General features: G+C 46.7%; 1 protein-coding gene across 2 annotated transcripts in view; it reads left to right on the forward strand.

Moving 5' to 3' along the window:
- Window positions 1-25,610, forward strand: part of CPXM2 (carboxypeptidase X, M14 family member 2) — a 146,810-nt gene that overhangs the window by 32,854 nt on the left and 88,346 nt on the right. For both annotated transcript variants that reach the window (XM_088020155.1, XM_088020156.1), the window contains 2 exons: window positions 1,861-1,970; window positions 20,342-20,481. In XM_088020155.1, the coding sequence (XP_087876281.1) occupies window positions 1,861-1,970; window positions 20,342-20,481 (250 nt within the window). The remainder of the gene's footprint in view (window positions 1-1,860; window positions 1,971-20,341; window positions 20,482-25,610) is intronic.

Below are 25,610 nucleotides of genomic sequence, written 5' to 3' on the forward strand. Positions count from 1 at the left end.
GCCCCCGTTCACTGCCTGGTTCCTGCTCCCATGCCCCCCCTCATTTGAGGCGTGGCCCCCCTCTGGCAGAATCCGGCAGGAGCACTGTTGCTCACGGTGCCACCTGAAGCCTCCTGGGGTCTCCTGCTACGTCATGTGGCAGTGGCACCGTTACCCCCCTCTTGGTGCTCCTTACCACCCTGGGCTCCAGTCTCTCTGCCCCTCCCGCCCCAGCACAGATGGCTGATGCATGTGTATCAACCCAGGCAGCCGCGTGGCAGACGTGGGCAGGGCCAGGGAAGCAGCGTGGCAGTGTTTGAAAGCCCAGAGCCGAGAATCTGGAGGCCAGGATCCGAGGTCCAGCTTTATCGCTGGCAGGGATGCCTGGGAAGGCTCACCTCCAGTCTCAGGGCCTTGGCTTCCTCTTTGAGGACTTCCTCAGGGGCGGACTGGATGGCGTCTCGGGGCCTGGCAGGTCTGAGTCCCTCTGATGGCAGCCCCTGGGCCAACTTATTTTTTTTCTTTTCTTTTCTCTTTTTCTTCTTCTCTCTTCTCTCTCCCTCCCTCCCTTCCTTCCTTCCTTCCTTCCTTCCTTCCTTCCTTCCTTCCTTCCTTCCTTCCTTCCTTCCTTCCTTCTTCTTTCTTTCTCTTTCTTTCTTTTTTCTCTTTCTCTTCCTTCCTTCCTTCCCCTTCCCTTTCTTCCCTTTCTTCTCTTGATTTTATTTATTTGAGTGAGTGAGACAAAGAGCTCGAGTGGGGGGGAGGGGCAGAGGGAGAAGCAGACTTGCTGCAGGGAGCCCGATGCGGGGCTCAATCCCAGGACCCCGAAATCACGACCTGAGCTGAAGGCAGACGCTCAACCTACTGAGCCACCCAGGCACGCGCCCCTCCCCGCCCTGGACCGACTTTCTTCCCCAGCGGCCTGCAGAACACCCAGGGGGGCTCCTGTCTTGCCAGGCTCCCCCAGCATCCTGAGGCCAGAGGGCTTTTTTTCCCCTGCAGGGGTTTGTCATGGATGGACAGATAGCCCACCTCCTCAGGTCCCCATCTCAGCAGTGAGCCACATAGCTTTTTAAACGTGCCTCTTACAGGAGGGATTTCTCACACTTGTAGTAGAAATAGCTTTTGCTTCTCCTCCAGAGTTTGTGTTTTCTTTCACCAGGGGCAGATTTGAGGAGACGGGTAGCATCGCTTGGAGACTTCCAGCCCCACGGTGGGCTGGGCGGTGAGAATAGCAGCCTGGGAGTCCCGAGGCCTGGGATCCGGCCCCAGAGCTGCTGTTAAAGCTCTTATCCACAGGGTCGTTGGTCTGGACAGGGAGGCTTGCCAGGGGCCTGCCCATGTGCCAGCATCTTCTTCCAGGGGCAGCTTCAACCAAACTGTGTTTGGTAGCTGTTCTCAGAACTACCAGTTTTGCTAAGAATGGAAAACAATAGATTTTTTTCCCCTATTTATATTGCCTTGCTCATTAGCATGCACAATACAAAGGCCAGAGTTGCTGAAGCAAAATCACAAAGTTCTGATTAATTTGCAGAGCTTAACCACGGCTTGCTCTGAAATTTCTAACCCATAGCACTCCCTGGCTGAGTCACACTGTGGAAGGATCCTTAATTGGAAACAGCCTCAGACAGTAGCATGGACAGCAACAGAGAGAAGGAATATCAGAGCACAAACAGCCAGAGAGGAAATGCCGACGGGAAGGGCAGTTGGCACGCTGTTGACGTTGAGTTGACTGCATCTGTCTGGACATGCCTGGGGGGTGCACTGCGCTAGGGGGTAGGGGTTCAGGGGCAGATTGGAAAGCGGGAGGGTAGATTTAGAAAATCAAAAACTTGCCTTTGAACATCTGTCTTTGTTTTTAACAAGCGTTGTCCTTTCTAGGTTGCCCACCTCTTGGTCTGGAAACCTTAAAAATCACAGACTTCCAGCTTCATGCGTCTACTTCCAAGCGCTACGGCCTCGGGGCGCATCGAGGGAGACTCAACATCCAGGTACCAGCGACAGGAAGGATTTTGGTTGCGTTGCTAGTTGCTCAGGCAGGAGACGCAGCCCGCGGTTGGTTGAGCTTGGGTCGGATACCCTGTACGATGTTTCAAAAGCGTTAGCCCCACCTCTCCCACCAGGAAGAGCGATGCCTCAGATCCTCGTCTTAGAGAGACAGCCCTGAGATGAGACTCAGGACACTTGTTTTCTGCAAAGGGCACTTAGTACAAAGGATGCTGCCGGTACCTGGAGCCAGGTCGGCCCGCCTCCACCTCTTGAGCTCGTCCCCTTTGTGTGATCTCTCTGGACCGGGCAGGAGGAGGGCGCTGGACTCCAGTAGGCATCGGCAGCCAGTGGCTTTTGTTCCTCTTCCGCGCCCCCAACCAGTGCTCCTCACCACCACGCACACCTCTTCTAGACTGTTCTGTGGCTCCCCCCAGGACCCTTAGTGGCTCTCTTGGAGCCCAGCACCTCGTGTCTTGGCCTCCTCCTCTGAGGCTCAAGGGTCATGTGACCTTGGGCCTCACTACTGTCAAGGTCCTGCTCCAGGAAGGTGAGCTCCTCCTTGCACAATTTATATACCATGCGGTTCTTGACCTCTTGCCTCTTCTCAGGCGGGTCCCCCTGCCTGCAGCCCCTTGCCCTCCACCCTGCCAGGCAGCCTAAGTCCTGCAGTGTCCATGATGATCAATTCCTCATGCTGCTCTAACAGTTTATCGTAAATGCGGCCACGTAGGCCACCCACACTTAACTCTCTTCCAGTTCTGGAGGACAGAAGCCCCACTGGGCTAAATCAAGGTGTGGGCAGGGCCGTGTTCCTTCTGGAGCTGGAGGGGAGGGCCCATTTCTTCACCCTTCCCAGCTTCTAGAGGCCCCTGCATTCTTTCTCAGTCTCTGATCCTTCTCCTTCCCTCTTCCACTTCTAAGGAGCTCGCGATGACACTGGGTCCTCGTGGATGTTCCAGGATCATCTCCCATCTCAAGCAACCTTAATTACATCTGCAGCCTTCATTTCCGTTTACCAGATAGCCCTGACCGTTCCCAGGTTCCAGGATTAGCGAGTTGGCATCTCTGTTGGGGAGGGGGCGTTATTCCACCAGCCCATGCTCGAGGCCTTTCCCCTCCTGCTCCAGCTCCTACCATTCCATCCCAGTTAAGCGTTTGGTTATGCGCTGTCCTGTGTGCGTGTCTGGTATCTCGCTGTCTTTCCCCAGCTGCTCCATAACTCCGTGTGTGTGTTCCAAACCCCTTCTGCGCATGCACCATCTCATCCAGCCTCCTGGGAGGGGGGTGGTCCTTCATCCCTGAGACGTGGGGCCGTCCAGGGCAGCAGCTTCTGAGCGACAGCGCCAACACCTCGTGCTCTCGGCGGTCTCTGTAAGCATGCTGCGGGCAGCCGCTGTGCCGGGAACCGGACGAAGGCGGACGAGACCCCCTGCCCGGGAGCTCACGGGCTCGGAGCCGAGCTCCGACTCTGCACGTCCGCTCTTCCCTCCTCGCTCGACACTCAGCCGCACCCAGAGACTTTGAAGCCGCTCTACTGGCGCCACTTTGCAGGCCAGGATTCCAGCAGAATGTTTCTAGAACTAACTTTCATGAAGTCCGAAGTTTGGTTTACATAAGTAGTATTGTTTTTTTAATAAGAGCTGATAAGAAACATTTGGATGTGTGCAACTGGACATTGTGTTTTTCAAGAGGATGAAGTCTCCCAAGTTTCACCAGCGTGACCAGTAATAATGGGAGGGCCTGCAGCTCCGTGAACAGGGTCGGGGCTAGCAGGGCTGGATCCCAGTGGGTGTGGGCCTGTTTTGTGTAGCAGTGAGAGGAGCTGTCAGCTAAGGCCTTGAATGCTCTCTCGATAAATGAAGTTATCCTTTATTAAAGAGGAAGTGTTCACATTTATCCATGCTTTCAGTCAAAAATTGGAAGGCCTGTTAGTCCTGAGTTTGTTGGTGGGTGTAGCGGGAGGAGTTGTGTTGTTCCAGTTGGGATTCTACTCCTAGAGTGGGCGGGTGGAGCATGGGGGGGCGGTGGCGGTCATAGTGCAGGGGTCCTAGGCATGTGGAGTTCAGACCTTGGCCTTGACTTGACACTTCTAGATTTTGGGACCTTGGAACTATTACCTTATGGCTCCAAGCCTTTGCTGCCTCACCAGAGAAGAGGGAGTCCTGAGAACTTATAGGATTTGTTGAGCAGTGAAATTAGGTGATTTATAATTTTAAAACACTTACTGGATCATTTTTCACTTCTCTGCTCATAGCTTCTGGTAGCTTCCAGGTTCTCTTGGAAACTCCCAGCGGGCCTTGTGTGACTGGCCCCTCTTAATTCTTGTGCGGCATTGTCCCTCCCTGAATGCTGTCTCCTTGGGTGTTAGCTGCCCCTCCTTGAGCAGAAGCCCCAGGTTAGAAGGGGCTTGGTCTTTCCTCTCCCTTCCTCCCAGCCCAGAATGTCACCCGGCACACAGGACATGCACAGTGGGGGTCATGTGAAGACCTGGCTGAAGGGGAGATGGAGGGTGTTCCCTGCCCTGCCTTTACTGGGCGCAACAGGAGGGCCCTTTGGTGGACGGTCATCCAGCAGGAGGCAGCTGGCCAGGCCGTCCTTAGGTCCTCATCATCTTTCCTGGCTACTTCATCCTCCACTCAAGGGAGGCACAGCCCAGGGAGAAGGCAGGCGCCCTGGGCTAGAAGTGTGGACAGACCCACCTTCCTGACTTGAGGCAAGGGGAAGTAGGAGAGTCATTGAAAACCTCTTCAGTGCTGTTTGTCCTTATGGGGATTTAGGTTTTTTTTCTTCAGTGGTGTATCATTTCCCCAAATGCTCTCCGAACAATCTCTGCACCTGCTCTTACGATGCGAAGTAGCTGCTTTAACAGGCCAGCTGCCTACCCCCAGCCCTTGGGTGCCTCCACCCCCGTGGGTGAGGTGGTGTTAACCACAGAGGGTGGAGTGTTGCCTGCAGCTGTGTGAGGGCCTTCAGCACAGCCCCCACGGGGAAATAATGCCTGGGTTGGGGCCCCTCTTGTGGTTCTCACCTTCCAGGATCGGTGCCCCATGAAGCCTGATTTCACCGCCACAGGTGCTCTAAAATACATCTTCCCCCACATACCATTTGAAATGCGGTTTAAAAATATCATCTGGTCTCACTGTGGAGTATTTTGTAGGTGTGTCAGGCTAATGGGATTTGATGTGTGAGAAACACCAAGGTGTCAGAATTAGAAACTGTTCAATTGCCGACGTTCAGGATGTGAGGGGGCGGCCCAGCCCCCCTCCCCCCCCCCCCCCCCCCCCCGCAGGCTCCGCCGCGGTCCACCCGGGGCCCCGGGCAGTTCAGGCTTGCCGCGCCTCCTGGGTCCGCTGATGACCAGCTCAGCGGCCCTAGGCAAGAGGCCGCCTTGTCTGAGGCTTGGTGTCTTCATCAGAGAATCGAGGCCCTGCCACCAGCACTGCCTCCTTCTCAGAACGTGAGGATCCAACAGAGTAAAGAAAGAGAACTGTCCTCAGCAATTTCCAGATGCCCTGTTTGCGACCATCAGAATTCATTCACTCCTCCCCCCCCTGCGAAGCGCCCATTATGTGCCAGGAACCGTGCTGTACTGTGGAAGGGCGAGGACGAGCTGCTCCTGTGTACCCCCTTCCCTCAGATGCCCAGGGAGAGCGGACTCGGCTCCGGGCCGAGCACATTCTGCCCAGTAGTTCATTTATTCCACGATGGGAGACAAGCACTCTTATTACCGCTGTCTTGGAGAAAACAGACGCACGGATCAGTAGAGTAACTCGGTTAGGGTTCCCTGGGAGAGGCAGTGCGCGAATCCAAGCTACTTTCAACCCAGAGTTGCTGCCCCTAACGACTCCACGAAACTGCCCCCAAGTCAGCAGATGGAAGTGTTCTCGGCACGTCGGGGGTGATGATTCGACTGCGTACACCTCTCGTTTCTGACCGTGATCGCACCCCCATTGACTCACCTGTCACCCTCACCAAATGATCTTGCAGATGATGGGAATCTTGCTTTTGTGGGTGTTCCCACACTTGTTACCGCCGCGTCTGCCCACAAGTGTGTGCTTATTAGACGTGTCTGCGCAGACGCGGCGACGCTGGGGGGACTGGGGGTACCGCGAAGGCGTCGTGAAGGGGGCGGGGCCGGCTGGCGCGCTGTGGTCCGGCTGTTGTAGATTCGCTTGGCAAGACCAACACTGACGTCGTTTTGACCCAGAAGTAGCCCTGGTTCGTGTGCCCTCGTTGCCAGTATGTGAATGATTCGTTGGACCCGGTACCAGCCCCTGACCCCAGAGTGCAGCCGCGTGGCTGAGCGCAGAGCCTCAGAGGAACTCCCTCGGGCACGCGGTGCTCATCACTTCGTGTTCCTCTGGCGCGCGGGGGTCGTGTGCCCTATTTTTGGGTGCTTATAGCTTAGTTCCTTTGCCCCCTCGCCCTTGTCCCCGCAGCCTAGCTTCTTTCTGTCTTCCTTCTCCTGCCTTCTAGCACCCTGCCTTCACTTGTAGCTCCTTTTTTTTTAAGTCCAGTCCTATCACTGTGGCTGTATTTAATTTTTAGTCTTCTGATTACATAGATTTTGAGTAGTCTGGCTAGAACTCTTTGTTTTTCCTGTGACCTCAGTTTTCAGAGTGCACATGTTGCAGCCGGAGCTTCTACTGAATTGCATTTGCCACATTATAGCAGAAAGGCTTTTCTTTGTCTTTGTCCTCTTGAGCCGCTATGACAATATCCTATCTCCAAGGCCTTGTAAGCTACACAAACTTCTTTCTCACGGTTCTGGAGGCTGGGAAGTCCCAGGTCAAGATGCCCGCAGACCAGGTATCTGGAGAGGGCCGGCTTCCTGGTTCACAGATGGCCACCTCCTTCACCTTCTTCTGTGTCCTCAGGTGGTGGAAGGAACTAGGGGCTCTGGAGCCCTCTTTTATAAGGGCCCTAATTCCACGCACAAAGGCTCCGCCCTCCTGCCGTAGTCACGACCCTGAGACCCTGCCTCCTAACACCCTCACCTTAGGGGTTGGTTTCAAAATACGAACTGTGAGGGGACACACACACCGTCAGTCTCTGGCACTCTTTTTTCCTCATTTTAAGCAGAAGACTTTGGAAGAATAAAAGCACTTTACAACTCCACTTATAACCTCTCTTTTTTTGCAAGTGGAATTTTACTGATGTTGATTTAATAATGTAAGCTTAGAGAAGAAACACAAGTTCACATTTCTTCTTACTGAGGGAAGACAGATCTTCCAAGAATTCAAGGAAGAGATCCAGTTCAGCAGGATGGCAAAGGCATGTCCTCTCCTGTGATTATCCCTCCAGCCTGCCCATGATCCTCTAACACCAACCCACTTGGGAGCCCGTGGTCTCATTTAGAAACAACCATGGACTTCTGCTCCAGGAGCAGTCACAGGCACAGTAGAAACAAGCATTTTAAGTCTCAGAGAGAAGGTTTCGGCAATGAGCTCTAAAGTCACTCTTGGTTCATCATTTGCCTCTAGTCGATCTGAGGAGGTGGCTCTGTACTCAGGCGGGTCATTTAATGGCAGCTCGTCTGTCCTGTCCTGTCCTTGCAGAATCTTCTGAAGACCCCAAGAGGTGTTCCATGGCTCATAAACTAAGCAAGGTGGAGTCCAAGTCCGCCCCCTGAGTGATTTATCCCCCTAGCCGATGTTATGTCACATGCTTTCGTTGCTGCAAATCCTTGAGCAAATCAGACCATCCCTTGCCACTTCAGAGGTCTGGGTTTCAATTTCATTCTTAAGACTCTAAAGCTACGGTAAGTAGGAGCCTGACATGGATCAGAAGAGCATGGCTGGAATTCAGGATACTACCATGATTCTTGCCTAGAGCTGGGAATGCAAGACAGTCTGTACTCAGATCAGCGTTTTGAAGAAAGAGTTGACATTTGGAGGTCACAAGAAAAAACTTGGCACCCTACGTGAACACCTCCAGATGTCTCTGTGGTGCCTGCTCACGGTCACGTGGCATTCTGTGGCCCATGTCTTGTCTCACTGGAGTTTGACCCCTGAGAGAAGTTCACCTCTGGTACCCACTCTCTCGTGAGGAAATGTCTGGTTATAATGACAGCCTCTGTCCAAGCCGTTACTCAGCACCACTGAAACCAATCACAGCTCCTCTTATTAGTCATTCTCTTAAAGGAATTCTCTGGAGCACCTGGATGCTGATATTAGGATCCAGTTCCAACATTCTGATAATCTTTGTACCTGAAATGAGGTGTAAGCCTTGAAGACGGCCGACGCCTGTGGCTTCGGATGCGCCCCCCCGGGAGGGCCTGAAGTCGGTTATAGAACAGTCGAACAGGTTTCATCCTGGTGTCCAAGCTGATGTGCGTGGGCACATCTCATCATCTGTCTCCCTGTCTCCTTTGGCCTTGAGACACCTGGTGCCCCACTTTGCCCAAATATGGGGGCCGCTTGGGGTAGCACTGTTTTCTCAGATGTCACCCTGTGCCTGCCCCACTCCTGCTTTATCAATGGAATCGTCTGTACCCAGAGTCCTCCGACCCCCCAGCCTGTCTGTCCCATCAGATCGTTCCGCTTCTCTGGGTGCTCAGCCTCCAGTCTCTTTCTGGCTGCACCAAACCCATCTGTAACTCTGCAGGTCCTAGTGGGGGCTGTAAATGTGCTAGGTGCTGCAGAGGCAGAAGTAATCACAGTGGGGATGGCTTCCAAACCAAGGAATGTCCTGCTTGCTCTGATAAAGGGATTTTGTGCTCTATCTGGCTTTAAGAAGCAGTCTGGGAGACAGTGTTTGGAGGCCAAAATGCTGGAATTTTGGATGTTTGGATTTTTATGGGAATAACAGGACCAAAGATTCTAAATCATAAGTCTCTTGGCAAATTGAGAAGGAGAATTTACCAGAATGATGATAATGCACTGTTCTTATTCTCCAGAAGCTTAGGGCATAAACACCGGAGAAGGTCGAAGAGTAGAAGAACAGGGAAACAAAAGGAAAGGGCCCTTTGGGGCTCCCCAGCCTGTGAACCACAGATTATTAAGAAACCACAGGCCTTCTGGTTCAGATGCGGATTCTGTTACTTGCCATGTGAATTTTCTTGACTATTTTATTGAATCTCATTAAATTGGTATTTCATTTCATCTTCAGTATGCTCGGAGGAAAACTTGTTTTAGAGATAAGGAAATTGAAGTCAGAGGTTAAATGACCTGTCCCAAGCCCATAGCTAATGAGTGCCCAGCTGAGACTCAAATTCAAGGTTTCTGGCTGCATTTTCATCCTTTATTTTCTCCGGTACCCACAAGAAGGTTTAGTGTGTTCTCCAGCTTGTGGCCTTGGCTAGCATCCCATTCTGTGACTCATGTCCTGGACCACTGGCTTGAGCATCTCCCAGCACCTTCCAGGCCCCACCCTGGCAGGGCCCAGAGAAACCTGAGGGGCACCAACAGTCATGGGCATGGGCCTCGTGGCCATTCGGCTACGAGCGAACTGGGCCTCCGCAGATACTGACTCGTAGGGACGGGCCCTCTGGGTTGTCTGCCTAGCCACGCGCAGGCCATCCTGGCTGTCTCCTGGATGTGGACAGGCGGGGGTTGGTGTGCTAGGCATTCTGCACCAGGGATTCCATGGGCACAACACCGCACGGGTGGAGAAGCTTGCATGGGGGGGGGGGGATTGGAGGAGAGGGACAGGGAGAGGAGAAGAGAAGAGATCAGAGCAAACGCTTTGATTGACTGCGGGATCGGTTGATTGATTGATTGATTTCATTAACACAGACCTACCTCCGGTCCTGGGGAAACCGTGAAGAGCAAGAACAGAAATAGTGCTGACATTTTAGCAAATATTTAGGGAGGACCTGCCCAAGTGGTGGTCCCTGTCTAGGTGCTCGGGATACTTCAGAGACCCAAGGGACACAGATCCTTCCCATCTGAAAGCTTCCATGGAGGCAGATAAAGCAGGGAATGTAATAAAATAGAGCTTTTCTAGTGTGTCAGAGGGTGGTGAGCGTTATGGAGAGAAAACACAACAAACTTAGAGCTGGCCGCGGGGGTCAGGAGGGCCGGCTCTGGGGAGGGGACCGGCTGTTGTTAAAGGTAAGCAAGGGTGGCTTCATTGAGGAGGTGGTCCTGGGGCTGAGTTGGCTTGAAGGAGATCATCAGGGAGTCAGGCAGGTGTAGGAGGAGCACTCCAGGCAGTGGGAATGGCTTGAGCAAAGGTCCTGTGTTGACCACAAGTGTGGCACTACCACGGAGCTGCAGAAGGCTGGTGTAGCTGGAGCAGGGTGTCGTGGGCGTCCCGCGGTGTCCCTGGGCTTATAGCTGTATCGCTCACATCTCTGTCTTTAGGGTCACATGGCGGTCCCCCATGTGCCCCTGCATCATCTTCCCTCTGTGTGTGTCTGTCTCTGTGTCCAGATTTCTCCTTCTTGCAAGGACACCCATCATCAGATTTAGGGCCCACCCTACTCCAGTCTGACCTCATCTCCACTGAGCTAATTTCATCTGCCATGCATGACTCATTTCCCAAATAAGGTCACACTCTGAAGTTGCAGGGGTTAGGACTCGTATATATCTTTTTGGAGGACATAATTGAACCCATAACATTGTGATTCTCTATGCTCAGTAAACCTGCCTCAGACTGCAGATCAATGAGACTTCCCTGTGGGTGGGTACTTGGGCTAACACTTGAAGCAGGATGAGAAGTGAAGAGGTTATCAGACAAAGGGTTGGTGGAGAGGGAAGAATTCCAGGTCAAAAGGAATGGTAGGTACAAAGGCCCTGTGGTTGTAGGGAACAAGATAAGATGTTCTCAATCATTACTCATCAAGGAAATACAAAATACATAATGAGATATGACACATATCCTTTAAGGAGAATGGACAGTATGAAGTGTAGGCAAAGAAGTGGGACAATAGAAACTTTTATACAGTGCTGAAAATGTAAAATAGCACAGGTTTGGAAATGTTGTTTTTTTTTTTTTTTTTTTTTTTTTTTTATTCATGAGAGTCAGAGAGAGAGAGGCAGAGGAAGAGGGAGAAGCAGGCTCCCGCCTAGCAGGGAGCCCGATGCGGGACTCTATCCCAGGACCCTGGGATCATGACCTGAGCCGAAGGCAGACGCTTAACCATCTGAGCCACCCAGGCGCCCAGGTTTGGAAATGTTTTTGGAATATCTGCTAAAGCTCAACATTCTCATACCTGTGTTCATCTGACAAATTTACTCTTATGCCTAAAAGAAATGCATTCATATGCTCGTGATAAGGCAGGGACGGGTAGGTTCATGGCACCATTATTCATGACAAGCCAAAATGGTAACAAGACACATGCCCCTCGACATACAATGAATAAGGCACTCTATATGCGTATGATGGAATACTATACACCAGCGAAAAAGAATAAGTTATTGCTACCTGTGATAATATGGATTGATCTCACAGATATAACATTGAGCAAAAGAAGCCAGACACAAGAGAGTAGTTACGGTAAGTTTCATTTACATAAAATTTAAAAACAGAAAAACAAGTCTGGGGAAATGGAAGTCGGAGTAGAGGTTATCTTTGGGGGGCAGGTGATAACTGGGAGGTGGCCAGAGGGAGGCTGTGGCAAGCTGGTCATGTTCTACATCTTGATGTGGGTGTGGACATATGGGTGAGTATGCAGTAAAATTTATTGAACTTAGGACTTGCGCACTTTTTTGTATATATTTTATTTTTAAAGAATTTTATTTCAACTTTTATTGAAACTTGAAATAAACAATAAAATCATGTGTCTGTTCTCCTGCTTTACCATCATATTTCAGAATTACCTTTTCTTTGCTTCTTAATAAATTTAATTCCAGTATAGCATACCTTGGAGATGTTGGGGATTTGGTTCTAGGCCACCTCAATAAAGTGAATATTGCCATAAAGTGAGTCAAATGAATTTTTTGGCTTCCTAGTGCATATAAAAGTTATGTTTACACTATACCATAGTCTATTAAGTGGGCAACAGCATTATATCTAAAAAATAAAGTATATACCTTAATTAAAAAATACTTTATTACTAAAGAACGCTAACCATCAACTTAGCTTTCAGGGAGTCATAATCACTAGTCACAGATCACCGTAACAAATATGATAATAAGAAGTGTGAAATATTGTGAGAACTACCAAAATGTGACAAAGAGACAGGAAATAAGCAAATGCCATTGGAAAAATGGCACCAAGGGATGCCACAAACCTTCCCACCACAAACTGTAAAAATACACAGTATTTGTGATGTGTGATAAAGTGAAGCACAATGAAACAAAGTATGGCTGGACAGGACTACTATTTAGTTACTAAAATGATTTTAATATTTTTACATAATGTAAACATCAGATTCTTTAAGGGAGTAATTTTTAAAAAATTTTTAATTAAGGTGTAATTGACATACGATATTATATTACTTTCAGGTGTTTGATACAATGATACAGTGTTCGTATATATTGTTGATATTTGTATATATTGCGAAATAATCACCATAGTTAGTCTGGTTAATATCCATCCTTATACATAGAAGCATTTTTTTAATTCAATGGAAACTTTATTAAAAAGCTGGTAAATCATAGAAAGGTATATTTGATTTAAACTTTAAAAGTGAATGTTAAGAATATGGTGAATGAAATTAGGTGATGAAGGAGAAGAAGGGACATAGCAGGTAGAAATGAATTCATCACTGCCTATAGTAGGGAGTCAACAGGGACTTTCTAAGATTGTTGAATTAAGCATATTGCGCAAAGGTATGTTATGTAAGTTAGTAGTTATTAAATTAATAACTGAAACAAAGACATACCTTTAAAATTTGTAGAGGATAAGAAATGAAACTGATGAACATAGGGGAAAAAAAAAGAGAGAGGCAAACCAGGAAACAGACTCTTAACTAGGGAGAACAAATTGAGGGTTGCTGGAGGGGAGGTGGGCGGGGAATGGATGAAATGGGCGATGGGGATTAAGGAGGGCACTTGTGATGAGCACCGGGGGATGCAGGGAAGAGGTGAATCCCTAACCTCTACACCTGCTACAAATATCACACTGGGTGTTAACTAACTGGAATTTAAGAACTTGAAACAACCACCACAGAGAAACCAAAAACAACCCCCCAAAAGAGTACATGAAGAGTAAAAATCGCTTAGAGTTCCAATAATAAATAAAATATTTCAGAGGAGGTGTGGACTTAAAGCCAAGAAAACAGCTCAGTACTCAAAGATGAAGCACAACAAAAGAAGCAGGAAAAATACAATATCTGAGAAAAGTTGATGACTCCTATGACGACAAAGAGTATTTGTCAATGGGCTAAGTTGAGCACTCACTTGTTAGTAGAAGAAAACTTAGGTGTTATCATAAAGCGAATTCAACCACATGTCTCAGCAGATACAAACCCGAAACAAAGTGAGTTTTTCTTAAACAACAAGTGGCTTATAGTATATTTAATAGATTTTACTTTAAAGTGTTTGAAATTTCAAGCTCTAGGTATTTATTGACCAGTGCAAGGAACTATTTAAGACTTTGATTTTGGGTTTTGACAATCACTTCAAAAACAATGAATATTTCTTTTCAACCAGCTCTACTGCTGATTGAGGTCTGAACTGGGACAAGATGCTCTGCTGATTTGCGGAAGGATTAGCTGACTTGTACCTGGGCAGTTCTATGGGTTTATCAAAGGTCTATCACAGAGGTTTACCAAAGGAGATATACTGGCAAGATGATGGCCCTTATATGGGAGATTAACTCTTAATCATATGTCACATCTAATATTTTTAGCTAAGGCCACCCCCTGTCCAGTGGCGGTACCTTGTTGGCAACATGTAAGGTTTCAGCGAGTACTTCTAAGATTTTCTCAAAGATATTTTAAAATAACCGTCACATTATTCTGTTTTTGTCCAGATAGTCCTGGGCTGTGTCTGCACAGTGGCAGCTCTAAGTAAGTTATCCTGGAATTGCTAAATAGTTCTATTCAGTTGGATATAACTTTTTAATTCATTCCAGGTGCTTCTGTAGAGAGGCAGCCCATGATTATGAATTACAGTGCACATCAATGACTTTACAACAGCATAGTAATTTTGAGATTTGTTGTTTTCTATATATACCATAAGGCAGAGCACTTTTCATGATGTCTAGCATGTAGTAGGAGCTCTGTAGACACCTGGAGAATGGAAGAGTAAACAAATCAGGCTTTCTTTATGCCATTGCCTTTCCCTTCGCTTTTTAAAATTAAAATTTATATTTGTAAGCAAGTAGTTTGAGAATCAGAGTGTTAAAGGATGATTTAAAAAAAAAAAAAACCAAGAGAATGGTGGTTGCCAGGGGCTGGGGGAGGGGAGGTGGGGAGGTGTAAGACAAAGGGTACTGACTTTCAATTATAAGAGGAATAAGTTCAGAGGATCTGATGCACAGCAGGGGACTGTGGTTAATATCATGGTGCTGTACACTTGAAAGTTGCTGAGAGCCCATCTTAAGCATTCGCAGCACATAAAAGGTTAACCCGGAGGTGATGGATATGTTAATTATCTCGATCTTGGTAATCATTCCACAATGTACATGTACATTGTATACTTTAAGTATAGCAGATATTTATGCCTGATATATTTATGTAATATATTAAATATATAATTATATTTGTCGATTATTCCTCAATAAAATTGGAAAAAGCAAAAAACAAAGGTGCCTTGCCTGTGCATCCCCACACCCACCGACCCCCTGAAGCCATCACAGGCTGTGAGTGAGGCAACTACTCCAAACTCCTTTTAATTGTTTCTTTGGGAATTTAAATATTTATTTCTATTTTTTTAGGTGGGTGGGGGTAGGGACGAGGGAGGAGAGAATCTGAAGCAGTCTCCACGCCCAGCACAGAGCCCAATGTGGGGCTCAACCTCATGACCCCGAGATCATGACCTGAGTTGGAACCAAGAGTTGGGTGCTTAACCAACTGAGCCACCCAGGTGCTCCAAATATTTATTTCTCAATAGTATGCACATATTGACATGTATTGGTTTGCACGTTTTTGACTTTTTATTCTGAATTCATATTATAGAGGATGAAAATTTCAGCTCATTTTTCTGATCCCTTTACCTTAACCTCTTTAATCCTTCCAGTGAAATTGTATCTCAAATTTTGGGTAAATCTACATTAAAGGTTTTCATTATTAGGACTGTGTAAATAGTGCTTACTGCTTGAGCCCAGAAATAGTGCAGTTTTGAGCCAAGGGAGATACACTCGGTATCCTTTCTTGACACCTTTTTGTTTTCCTAGAGCTGCTTGTAAAAAACATTTCCCGTGCCCTGTAATAGGTCTGGGTCTGTAAAATACCCCCTAATACAATTTTCTGTAAGGTCAAACCTGTTCAATGATTTTTAGTCTCAGAGTTGTTTTTTATGTTTCTGTAAGACATTCCTTTAGGAGCCCTTGACCTGCTGTGTTGTGAATGGCTTGCTCTCCAGATCTTTATACAGCTGCTCTCCTGGGACTATCTCCTCCCTCATTCTGGGAATTCTCTCCTATGTCGGCACCCTTGATTTCTGGATCTTGTACCTTCTTTTTGGTGTTCTGCCTCATTTTTGTGGAGCGCATTCGTCTTACAGCTTTATGGAATTGGGGAATGAGAAATTTTGGGGGGGGATCTGTGAATCCGAAAATGTATTTTACCATCGCAATGGACAGTTTGGCCGAGTGTAAAATTCATGGGTGAAAAGTCTTTTCCTTCAGAATTTTGAAGTCATTATCCCTCCATTCTTTGAGCTTCAGATGTTGCTACTAGGACTTCTGGTACTATGTGGATTCCTTTGGCTTGGTTTTACATATTTCTTTCCTCTCTGGAAGCTTCTAGAATCTTCTCTTCATGTGTGATGTTTTGAAGTTTTATAAAGATACATTTGGGTGTGGGTCTTATTCATCATAGTGGATTCTTAGTGTTTTGCGGACTTAAACCTTACAGATCTGGGACATTATTCACTTATAGTAATTTTTTTTTAATAATTTCTTCCCCCACTCTTCTTATTTTTCTTTGATTGCCCATTGTTACTGTAATTTTCACATTACAAGAGCTCCTTTTTCCTTTCTAAGAATATCCTTTTGTTTTATGCAAGCAAGAGCTGCTTCTTCAAGGGATAGTCATTATAATTTCTTTGAGATTTTCTTCTGTTCCCCATTATATTTTTAGTTTATTTAATTTCTGTTTGTTGGAAGCCTGGCTACCTTGTGTCCTGGAGCTGGAAGGAGGAGGTGAGCTGGGGTGTCTCACTCTTCAATCTGCGGCTATCCACTGACTGAGTTCTCTGTTTTTATCCATCATATCACACCTGCCCTCCTGTGTCTGGAGCCCCCAAATCCAGAGCCTCTAGGATTGTTTGGTTTTTTAAAGAGAAAAATTTCAGGTCTTCTGTGGGGTAGGGAGATCTGTAGACAGAGCTCTGTGGGAATCTATTTTTTTTTTTTTATACGTTTTGAATCAGTTCCCTGTTTTCGGCCCTGCCTCGCCTTTCAAGCTGCCTAGGAGTTTAGTTTCAGAGCTTTTTAAAGCCCTGGGTGACTTGCTTCTCACTGGTGTTCCCCTTGTAAGCTTGCATCTCCTTCTCTTGCTGAGTCATTCGGGACTCCTCCATCTGATTTCTGTCTTCATATATTGTTATTTGGAGATTATAAATGTCTCCCAGTTTTGTCAGAGATCTGACAAAATTTTGTCAGATCGTATTTCCTTATCTTGTTTTCTTTGGGGGGAGTTTTTGAGAATAGAGTGCAGAGAAATCAACATTTACTCTATCATCTTGAAACAGAAAAATCTCAGTTGTTTTTTGTTTTGTTTTAGAGAGAGAGAGAGATTCGGGGGGAGAAGCAGAGGGAAAGAGAGAACCTTAAGCAGGCTTCACACTCAGCCTGGGCTCGATCTCACCACCCTGACATCACAACCCGAGTTGAAATCAAGAGTCAAACGCTTAACCAACTGAGCCACCCAGGTGCCTCAGAAAAATCCCATTTGATCTTAAGTGGATAGTATCACGTTTTCTCTTTGTTTTGGATTTAATAATTTCCACATTTATCTTAAGCAAAATTTAGTCTGTTAGATGCATTGGTGTTTTTTTTTTTTAAGGTAAAGAAATGATGAGTATGACTTAATTGCCTAGAGAAAATTATATATATATATTTAAGATTTTATTTATTTATTTGACAGAGAGAGACACAGCGAGAGAGGGAACACAAGCAGGGGGAGTGGGAGAGGGAGAAGCAGGCTTCCCGCGGAGCAGGGAGCCCGATGGCGATGCTCGATCCCAGGACCCTGGGATCATGACCTGAGCCGAAGGCAGCCGCTCAACGACTGAGCCACCCAGGCGCCCCTATATTAATTCTTAATTTACGGAGCCCTTCAGTGTACAAATTATCATTCCGTCTTAGTGGTGTTTTCAAGACTAGCTTATACTCCAAGGAATCCCACTTCTTATTCCAACAACTTCTGATAGAAATTTCTCCAACATCTATGAAGTCTTTCCTGCATTTTTGAACAGAAAGGGATGAGTGTACCCTTCTCTTGGTCTCCCAGACGTCCTACTGACATCACGGATTGCTCTCTGCTGAAATTTGGTGACACCTCTGGGACCGGCCCCTCCTCTTTTGCTGAATCCTTCCAGGCACTTGCTTTATAAATTCATAATTGATTTTGCAGAGGTAGCTGTCCCTTCCCTGTGAGTCAGCTTTGGAAGGGGCCTTCCAATCTCCTGACACCTTACTGCAGTTAATTGAAGGTCTAGTGTGCTCAGGAAGAGCTGAGATCAGCAGCAGAAGCAAAATACCCGGGCTGGCCCAAAACCCGGAGCCCCAAATTTAATTCCAAGTCGGAGTCAAGTAGACTTTGGTGGAATGGAATGGCCTGGGGATAACTCCTCCACATTCTGTGATTCTCTCGGGGTGAAAATCCCAGGCTCTGTGGCAGCTCTGTTCTCGTCTCCTCAGCCCGCAACCGGGTGTTCTCAATCTTGGCACAGCTGACACTTTGGAGGAGACGCTGCTTTGTGGTGTGGTGGTATTGTCCTGTGCGTTGCAGAATGGTGAGCAGCATCCCTGGTCTCTGTCCATCCGTTGTCAGTGGCACATGTGTGCCAGCTGGGACAGCCAAAAATGTCTGCAGACTTTGCCAACTATCCCCCGGGGGACAACATGGATTCCTATTGAAAACTTTAGACTAGGAGTCTCCTCTTTTTTCAGATTTTGTAACTCTGTTCTGGATACTTGAAGTTGTAGAAAATGTGGCAGCAAGGGCCCGGAATGGTATTGTAATTCCTTATAATTTTGTAGAATGTGAGATAATTCATAAAGCACCCATATTTCCATAATATGCCAAATAGTCATTGTTTTAAATATACGGATAACTAACATTTGTTAAGTGCTCGCTTTTTTTTTTTTTTTTTTTTGAGCCCACACAGGGTGCCAGGTCCTGTTGTAAACACCGTCAATACCCTAAGGGAGAAATGAGCGTTGCCCCCATTTTGGCAGATGGGGAAACTGAGGCCCAGAGCGTTTAGGCAAATTGCTTGAGTTTATACAGGGTGGAAGTGGCTGATTGGGATTCACACCGAGGCAGGAGGACTTCAGAGCATAAGCTCTTAACCAGCACTTTGTGCGGTGGTTGATTTTAAGGTGCCGAGACCAAAACACAAGCTGCGCGTGTAGACTTTAGTCCGTCCATTCTGGGCACCAAGAGGGCAGGAAGGACTGCACACGTTTTCCACCTTTCCATTCCTCTTAGCCGGGCCAGTACCTGGCAGATCATAGAGGCACGGTGAAGGTTAATTTTAATAAAAGAAGTAAACACTAGTCTCACAGGTTGTTTACGCGAAAAGAGGAGCCCAGCAAAAACTTAAGTGTTACGGTTTCTCAAAGGAAGCTCGATGGTGGTATTGATGTGCTGTGCAGGTGTCTGTCACTGGAGGATCCCTGCCTTTGGTGAGGAAGTGCAGGGGCCGTGCCAGTAGCCTCCAGCCTGGGGCAGTGGTCTCCTTGTTGGCGGGCAGTTTTGGGAAATGAGAGCTTGGGTGTCAGAGAGTCACCCTCACTTTAACAAAGCCCACCCAAGCATGGGTGAATACCGGTAAGACACACTTGCCTAATTTAGCCTTTCTTTGACGGTTCTAGAAGGCAGAACCTTGTAGCACTCCCAGGTCCCGATCACAGACGCCCCGTATGCCATGAGATCCCAAGGGGCTGGTTAATTGAGAGCTTGAGTTTCTGGAGAATGTTGACTAATGGGTGTTTCCCATCACCTTCACCTGAGGTGGTAGTGCTTTCAGGAGACCGTCATATGTGAGTGTTCTGACATTTCCCTCAAAGCTCTTTCCAGATTGTTTCAGGACGGGGTGGGAGTGCATGTATTATGGTTTGGTCCTGATATAAGGCTGATGTTAGCTGGCGCCGAGACGGTAGGGCCCCACTCATGGAAGCCTTGGCCATGTTGTTCGTCTGCTGTAGCTGGACTGTGAGTTTCACAGCACTGATGCCCATTAGAAGTAAGGCTGCCCCAGAATTTGAGCTGAAAGGTGCTCAGAGGGGGGAAAGGTGGGCTGGCCTGTCTTTCAAACATCACTTAGACTTTTTTTCTGATTCTGTCTTTGTGAAATAGCTATGGGAATAGCCATGGGTTCATGTAGAAAGGGTCTTAGTGAATTAGGAAGCTTCACTTAGTTCCAATATCCCTTTTTCCCCCTTTTATCTCATCCTTCCTTGGAATTCTCTCTTGAAATGGTGATAATATAGGGAAAATTCCAGAGCAGAAATGTCACATGCCTTGCAAATTCAGATCAAAAGAATCTTTGGTAGCAATAGTAGCCAAAACTCAACACGTCAGGTGACTTAAACGCCAGTATAAATAAATACTCACTAGATAAACTTACCCTTCAACACCCAGCTCAGATAGCACCTCTATCCTGGCCTCCCCCAGACCAAGTTAGCCATTATCCTTAAATGCTCCTGTAGCAGTTTGCTCTGGCTCCCGAAATAACACAGGCCCCATTGTGTTTCTAATTCATCTGTTTTCATGTCTTTCTTCCTGCCTGGATGGTGAGGTTCTGGGAGGGAAGGATTCACCTTTGTATCCCCAGCACCTGGCATGTGTAGGCTGGTACGTAGGAGACGGTCTGTGCCTGCTGGATGCATGAGTAATAGGGGAGCTCATTAAATTTCATCTTCAACACTGGGCAAGAAGAGGACATATCATACTGAAATATTTCCAACTTTTTAATAACAGGCCACTCCATGTTATGATTTAGGAAATGGAGTGTTCAGGACATAGTGATTTTTTTTTTTCCTTGTCCCGTGCTCATTTTCTTCTACACCCCCCTCCAACCCCCACAAGTCTCATGAAAATATTCATTGATTCTGGATCTTTCTGAAGAACATCTCTCTTTCTTTCCAGGCAGGTATTAATGAAAATGACTTTTACGATGGGGCGTGGTGTGCAGGAAGGAATGACCTCCATCAGTGGATTGAAGTGGATGCTAGACGTCTGACCAAATTCACTGGTGTCATCACTCAAGGGAGGAACTCACTTTGGCTGTAAGTGTGGGTAGACCTGTGCTTTTCTAGACTCCATGCCTTGGGTCTAATGTTACAGGGTTTGGACAGAGACAGGGAAGATGCAGAGAAGTATCTGGTGATAAGCAACAGAAGGGAAGAAAATTGGAATGTGGACAGGATGCTGGGATTGCTGTAGACACAAGCATCTCTTGAAATGTTGTTATCCCCTGTACAAGAAGAGAGAGAAGGACCCACCTGGCAGGTTGGGCTGAGTAGACAAAGGTGTTGTACAAACAATGCAGCTTAGGCAAGTGGCTGCCATCTTGGATCTGTGATGAGTTACTGGTACCCTGACTGGTAAATGGAACACAGCCCAAGGTGGGAACTCTGACAGTGAGCAATAGGTAACAGGTCCAAGCCACTGTTCTGGAGTAGACAGTAGGAGTCCTTTAGAATCTGAGGACTGGAAGCCCAGAGAGGTTCCCAAATAAAGGACTATAGAGAAGTAGTAGAAATGAAGGGTGAGCCAGTATGAGGCCTGAGAACGAGATGGAGCCCATTTCTCAGAATTGACCTTGGGCCCAGGGTTGGGTCAATAACAAGATGAAACCGATAGTAACCCTAAGAGAGGTAGGCTCTCCATCCTGCGGTACACGCATACAATGGAATATTACTCAGCCTTAAAAGGGGAGGACATTCTGACACGTGCTATACCATGGATGAGCCTTAAGGACGTTATGCTAAGTGGAATAAACCAGTCACAAAAGGACAAACATTGTGTGATTCCACTTAGTGAGACCCCTTGGTGGCCATCGGGGCCTGGAGGAGGGGGAATGGGGAGTTGTTGTTTAATGGGTCCTGAGTTTCAGTTTGGGGTGATGGAAAGTTCTGGAGCTAGATGGAGGTGGTGGTCGCACAAGGATGTGAATGCGCTGAATGCCACTGACTTGTACACTTAAAAATGGCTGGAATGATACATTTTATGTTATGTATCTTTACTGCAATAATGAAAAATTGTATGTGCCAAATCAATGCGCACAAAAAAAACCAAAGAACCTCCCCACCTCAACCCAGGGCTGGCCGTGGAGATGGAAGCAGGGCTGCATCTGTGGGGTTGTCCTGTGACTCCAGCCGTGTGGACGGCAAGCAAGCGGAGACCGGGTGCTAGGCAAGGCCTACAAGGGTCCACAGGACCTTGGGTGCTCTCTGAATTTAAGCGAGAATTTTCAAGTTCCTCTAACATCTGATGACAACTGAGAAGCCAAGGGCACAAAGGTGTCCCACGCTGACATTAGGGACCTGGCCCAGTTAGCTAAGACCCCTCCTGCCCTGCCCGCCTCACTTTCCTGTCTGTGCCACACTCTAGAATTTCATGTCAGTATTTGCTCATTACCTCTTGGCAGTTGTGTAAAATCTGTCTGTAATTTGTTGATTCGATTAATTTTTAATTCCTGGAAAGGTCAACGTTAATAAATAAACCAGGATAAAGGAGGGGAACCTGACATCTGTGCTCACATTTAACTGCCTGTCATTGTCACTGTAGAGGGGACTTTCTTACATAATGACAGTTGTCAGGCAGTGACTCATCATCTATTTTCCTCTGAGCTATTTTATTGTAAAGACGATATTATAACATCTAGCAACATTTAAAAACAGTACCCATGATTCCACTGTCCTTAGACAAACATAGTTTTTGGGGGACATATTTGTAATCCTATTACATATTCAATCATGTTATTTTAACTTAAGAACGTATCAAAGCATTTTTCATGCTGTTACTGAGACGTCGTAATGGTCATTTTTAATAGCCTGTAATTTACCTGGCCATGGCTCCAGCTACCTTCTCGGTTTTCTGGTATCACATATCATTTTGCAAGAAAGCATTTTCATACTTTTTTCTTCCTTTGAATTATGTCATTCAAATACATTTCCGGAGCTGGGATGGTTTGTGCATTTTGACAACATTTAGTTATGTATTTGTGCAGTGCGTTTTTTTTCACTTTGCTTTTCAGCAGCGCCCATGTATGTGCTCATAATGATGATTTTTGCTCCGTGGTGTGCATTGTGCTCTAATCAGCTTATTACTGTGACAATTGTTTTCACTGTTTAGATTCTGAAAGGCAAGAATTTGGGAGAAGAAAATGTTGAATTGCTCAAGGGGAATGGAAACTTGGACAGAAAGACTGATCTTGAGATTATGCATAGGGATGAATGAAGGGATTTTACCTTAATGCCGGGATATTAACCTGTCTAACCACCGTCATTAGAGAGCCAGTAGTCGAGTTATTATTGGATTAGAAAGACCGAGCAGGGTAGGAATAACACTCACATTCCATTTCATCTAGAACACAAGAGCATTTTAGGTGAACAAGAAATTGCAGTAGAACAGTATCTTTCTTTGACTATGCCTAGGATAGGAACATCTTAGAAGACAAGGGATAGAATTGCTTTTAAGAGTCAGAGTTTTTTTTTTGGTTTTTTTTTTGGCTAAATGTATTTCACGTCAAATTGTCCTTCAAGGACAATGGAAAGAAATTTGATGAGTTTCAGTTTGTCTTATGTCCTGGAATAGGACTGTCTCCACTAAGGACTGAAGAGGAAATGGGACAAGAAGGATGCATTTTGGTATCTGAACCTTTTTTTTCCCCAGAGGCATGAATAATGTTAGAAGCATTGGGGTCTGTTCCAGGATGACCAGAAAACATGTCAGCCATAGGAACCATCAAATAGTGACAATGAAGAAGGCAACAGGTGTCCCTCTTTCCCTCTCCCCATGACTTCGATCCCCACGCTGTTCCCAGGACAAGCGTCTATGGTACCATTTTTTTTTTTTTTAAGATTTCATTTATTTATTTGACAGAGAGAGACACAGCGAGAGAGGGAACACAAGCAGGGGGAGTGGGAGAGGGAGAAGCAGGCTTCCCGCCGAGCAGGGAGCCCGATGCGGGGCTCGATCCCAGGACCCTGGGATCATGACCTGAGCCGAAGGCAGACACTTAACGACTGAGCCACCCAGGTGCCCCTCTGGTACCATTTTTAGTATTCCTAATTACGGGCTCCTGTATTTCTCCCTGCCGGTCTGGGAGGACCGTTATGGTAGAGATAATGCCTGGTCGCCTTGCCCCGTACCAGGCATCTATTAAGACGCTCAGGTAATGATTTTTTAATGAACGAATATTGTTAGGAAGTAACAAATTGACAAAGGTTCGTTCACACGGAATGGTGATGAGTTCATTAATCTGCGAGTGTCAGTCACTGAGAGCAAGTTTGCAATGGGAGTCGGGAGAGGAGAGGGGCCGTGGAAGATTGAGGAGTGACGATTTCTAGTGATGGACGATGGCACGGACAACAGAATGCCTTTGGAGTCACGTCACGGCTCTTGACTCTTGTTGGTTATGAGATTTCCCTTCTTGGAACCTCAGTTTGCTGCCTGAAATAAGATAACTATTCTCTATGGGGTCAAAATGCAGTGGAGCTCAAACGAAATTACCCAGCACATAGTAAGTGCTCAGTAAATGTTAGTTTCTTCCCTCTGCATCGCTTTGGGTTTATTTAAAACCGTGGCTTGGAAGCTTTATTTTTAGCCACAGAAACCTTTGGAGGATACAGGGAGGCGAGGCTGCGCTGTGTGATTCTGGGCCGTGCAGGGGAGCTTTGCCTGCCTAGCCTGCCCGCCCCCTCCCACCCCCACCCCAGCGCAGGAGCCCTGGAGGACACCTTCATCCACGTAGCTCTGGTAACAAGCATACTGAACGGCCGGCCTGAGTGGGCCGGTTACAGCCCTGCCTGCTCCTCCAAAGGCCCGTGGCCACTTCCTGAATCTTACCGGGTAAAGGGAAATTGTGGAATTCAAGCCAAGACAAGCAAGGGCAGGGTAGGAATTAGAGCTTGATTTTTCTAGTTAAACATGCAGAACCTACCCTCATCTCAGAGAGTTGCATTTTGGCTGGGAATGTCGTAGGAATGGAAGGGCAAGGGGTTGCCGGCCCTTTGAGGTGGGAGCCAGATGGGTATTGCTGTGTATAAAGGCTTCTGTCTGGTTGTTAGAATATGGGAGCACGTGGGAGTTACAGTGCATATATATTTAAGGATATTATTAATACTTTTCATCTGTAGGACTTTCATAGCTGGTATTTTTGTGTGTGTGAAGATTTTAATTATTTATTTGTCAGAGAATGTGAGAGAGAGATGAGAGAGCACACACAGGGAGAAGCAGGCTCCCCACTGAGCAGGGAGCCCGATGCGGGGCTCGATCCCAGGACCCTGGGATCATGACCTGAGCCGAAGGCAGACGCTTAACGACTGAGCCACCCAGGTGCCTCGTATGGTTGGTATTTTTAAGTGAACATCCATAGTCTTACTTGTTTCTGACATTCTCTTCGTGTGTTTATGAATTCATTCAGCTCTTACTGAGCACTCCGTACTCAGCACTAGGGATACAAGGTGAGCAAGGAGTGGCCTGCTTGCAGGGAGCTTTCAGTCTAATGGAAGAATCCAGTATGTTAACAGATCCACTAGCATCCGCAAAGTACCCGTTGATGAGGGATGGGGATAGAGCTGTTATCAGATTTGGGATGTAGGCGTGAAGGACCATATGGCAGGTCACAAGGCTTAGCCTAGGTCTGCGACTAGTTCATAATCCAGTTGATGACAAACTATAATTCTAGTTTTAATAATTTTTCTATTTGAAAGTAATAAAGTATAATTATTTTCATGATACTGAATAATTTATACTTTTCACCAGTAGAAATTATCCTTCTCCATCGCACTGCAATTTAGTGAAATGTTAGTATACTAATAAAAGCCAATCTTTAATTTCCCTAACTTCAGAAAACTTATTAGACATACGGGTGTTACAGTTATAACCAAGGTGATGATTGAAAAGTTAATTATTCTGCTGGAGGTGAATAGATGCTGTAATGATGTGGGCAAGATACAGGCAATTAAAAAATAACCAAATGTTTTAAATTTTAATTGTTTAATAAACAAAACGATTCTCATTCTCTTGAGAGTCTGTAAATGTGTCCTTGAAGTGAGGTAGCTGTTTGACTGATGAGTTTATAAGGTGAGGACTGGGAGGGTTTGGCTGGTTGGCTGACTTTTTAAAAAGCAGGTGGGCTCATTAGAGCCAGAGGAGTGGGGGCCCCGGCTGTGAGCCAGGCTTGTGA

The sequence above is a fragment of the Eumetopias jubatus genome, unplaced genomic scaffold, assembly GCF_037043125.1.
Source record: "Eumetopias jubatus isolate StellerSeaLion01/CBP00866 unplaced genomic scaffold, mEumJub1_p1.0 scaffold_17, whole genome shotgun sequence".
Classification (NCBI taxonomy): domain Eukaryota; kingdom Metazoa; phylum Chordata; class Mammalia; order Carnivora; family Otariidae; genus Eumetopias; species Eumetopias jubatus.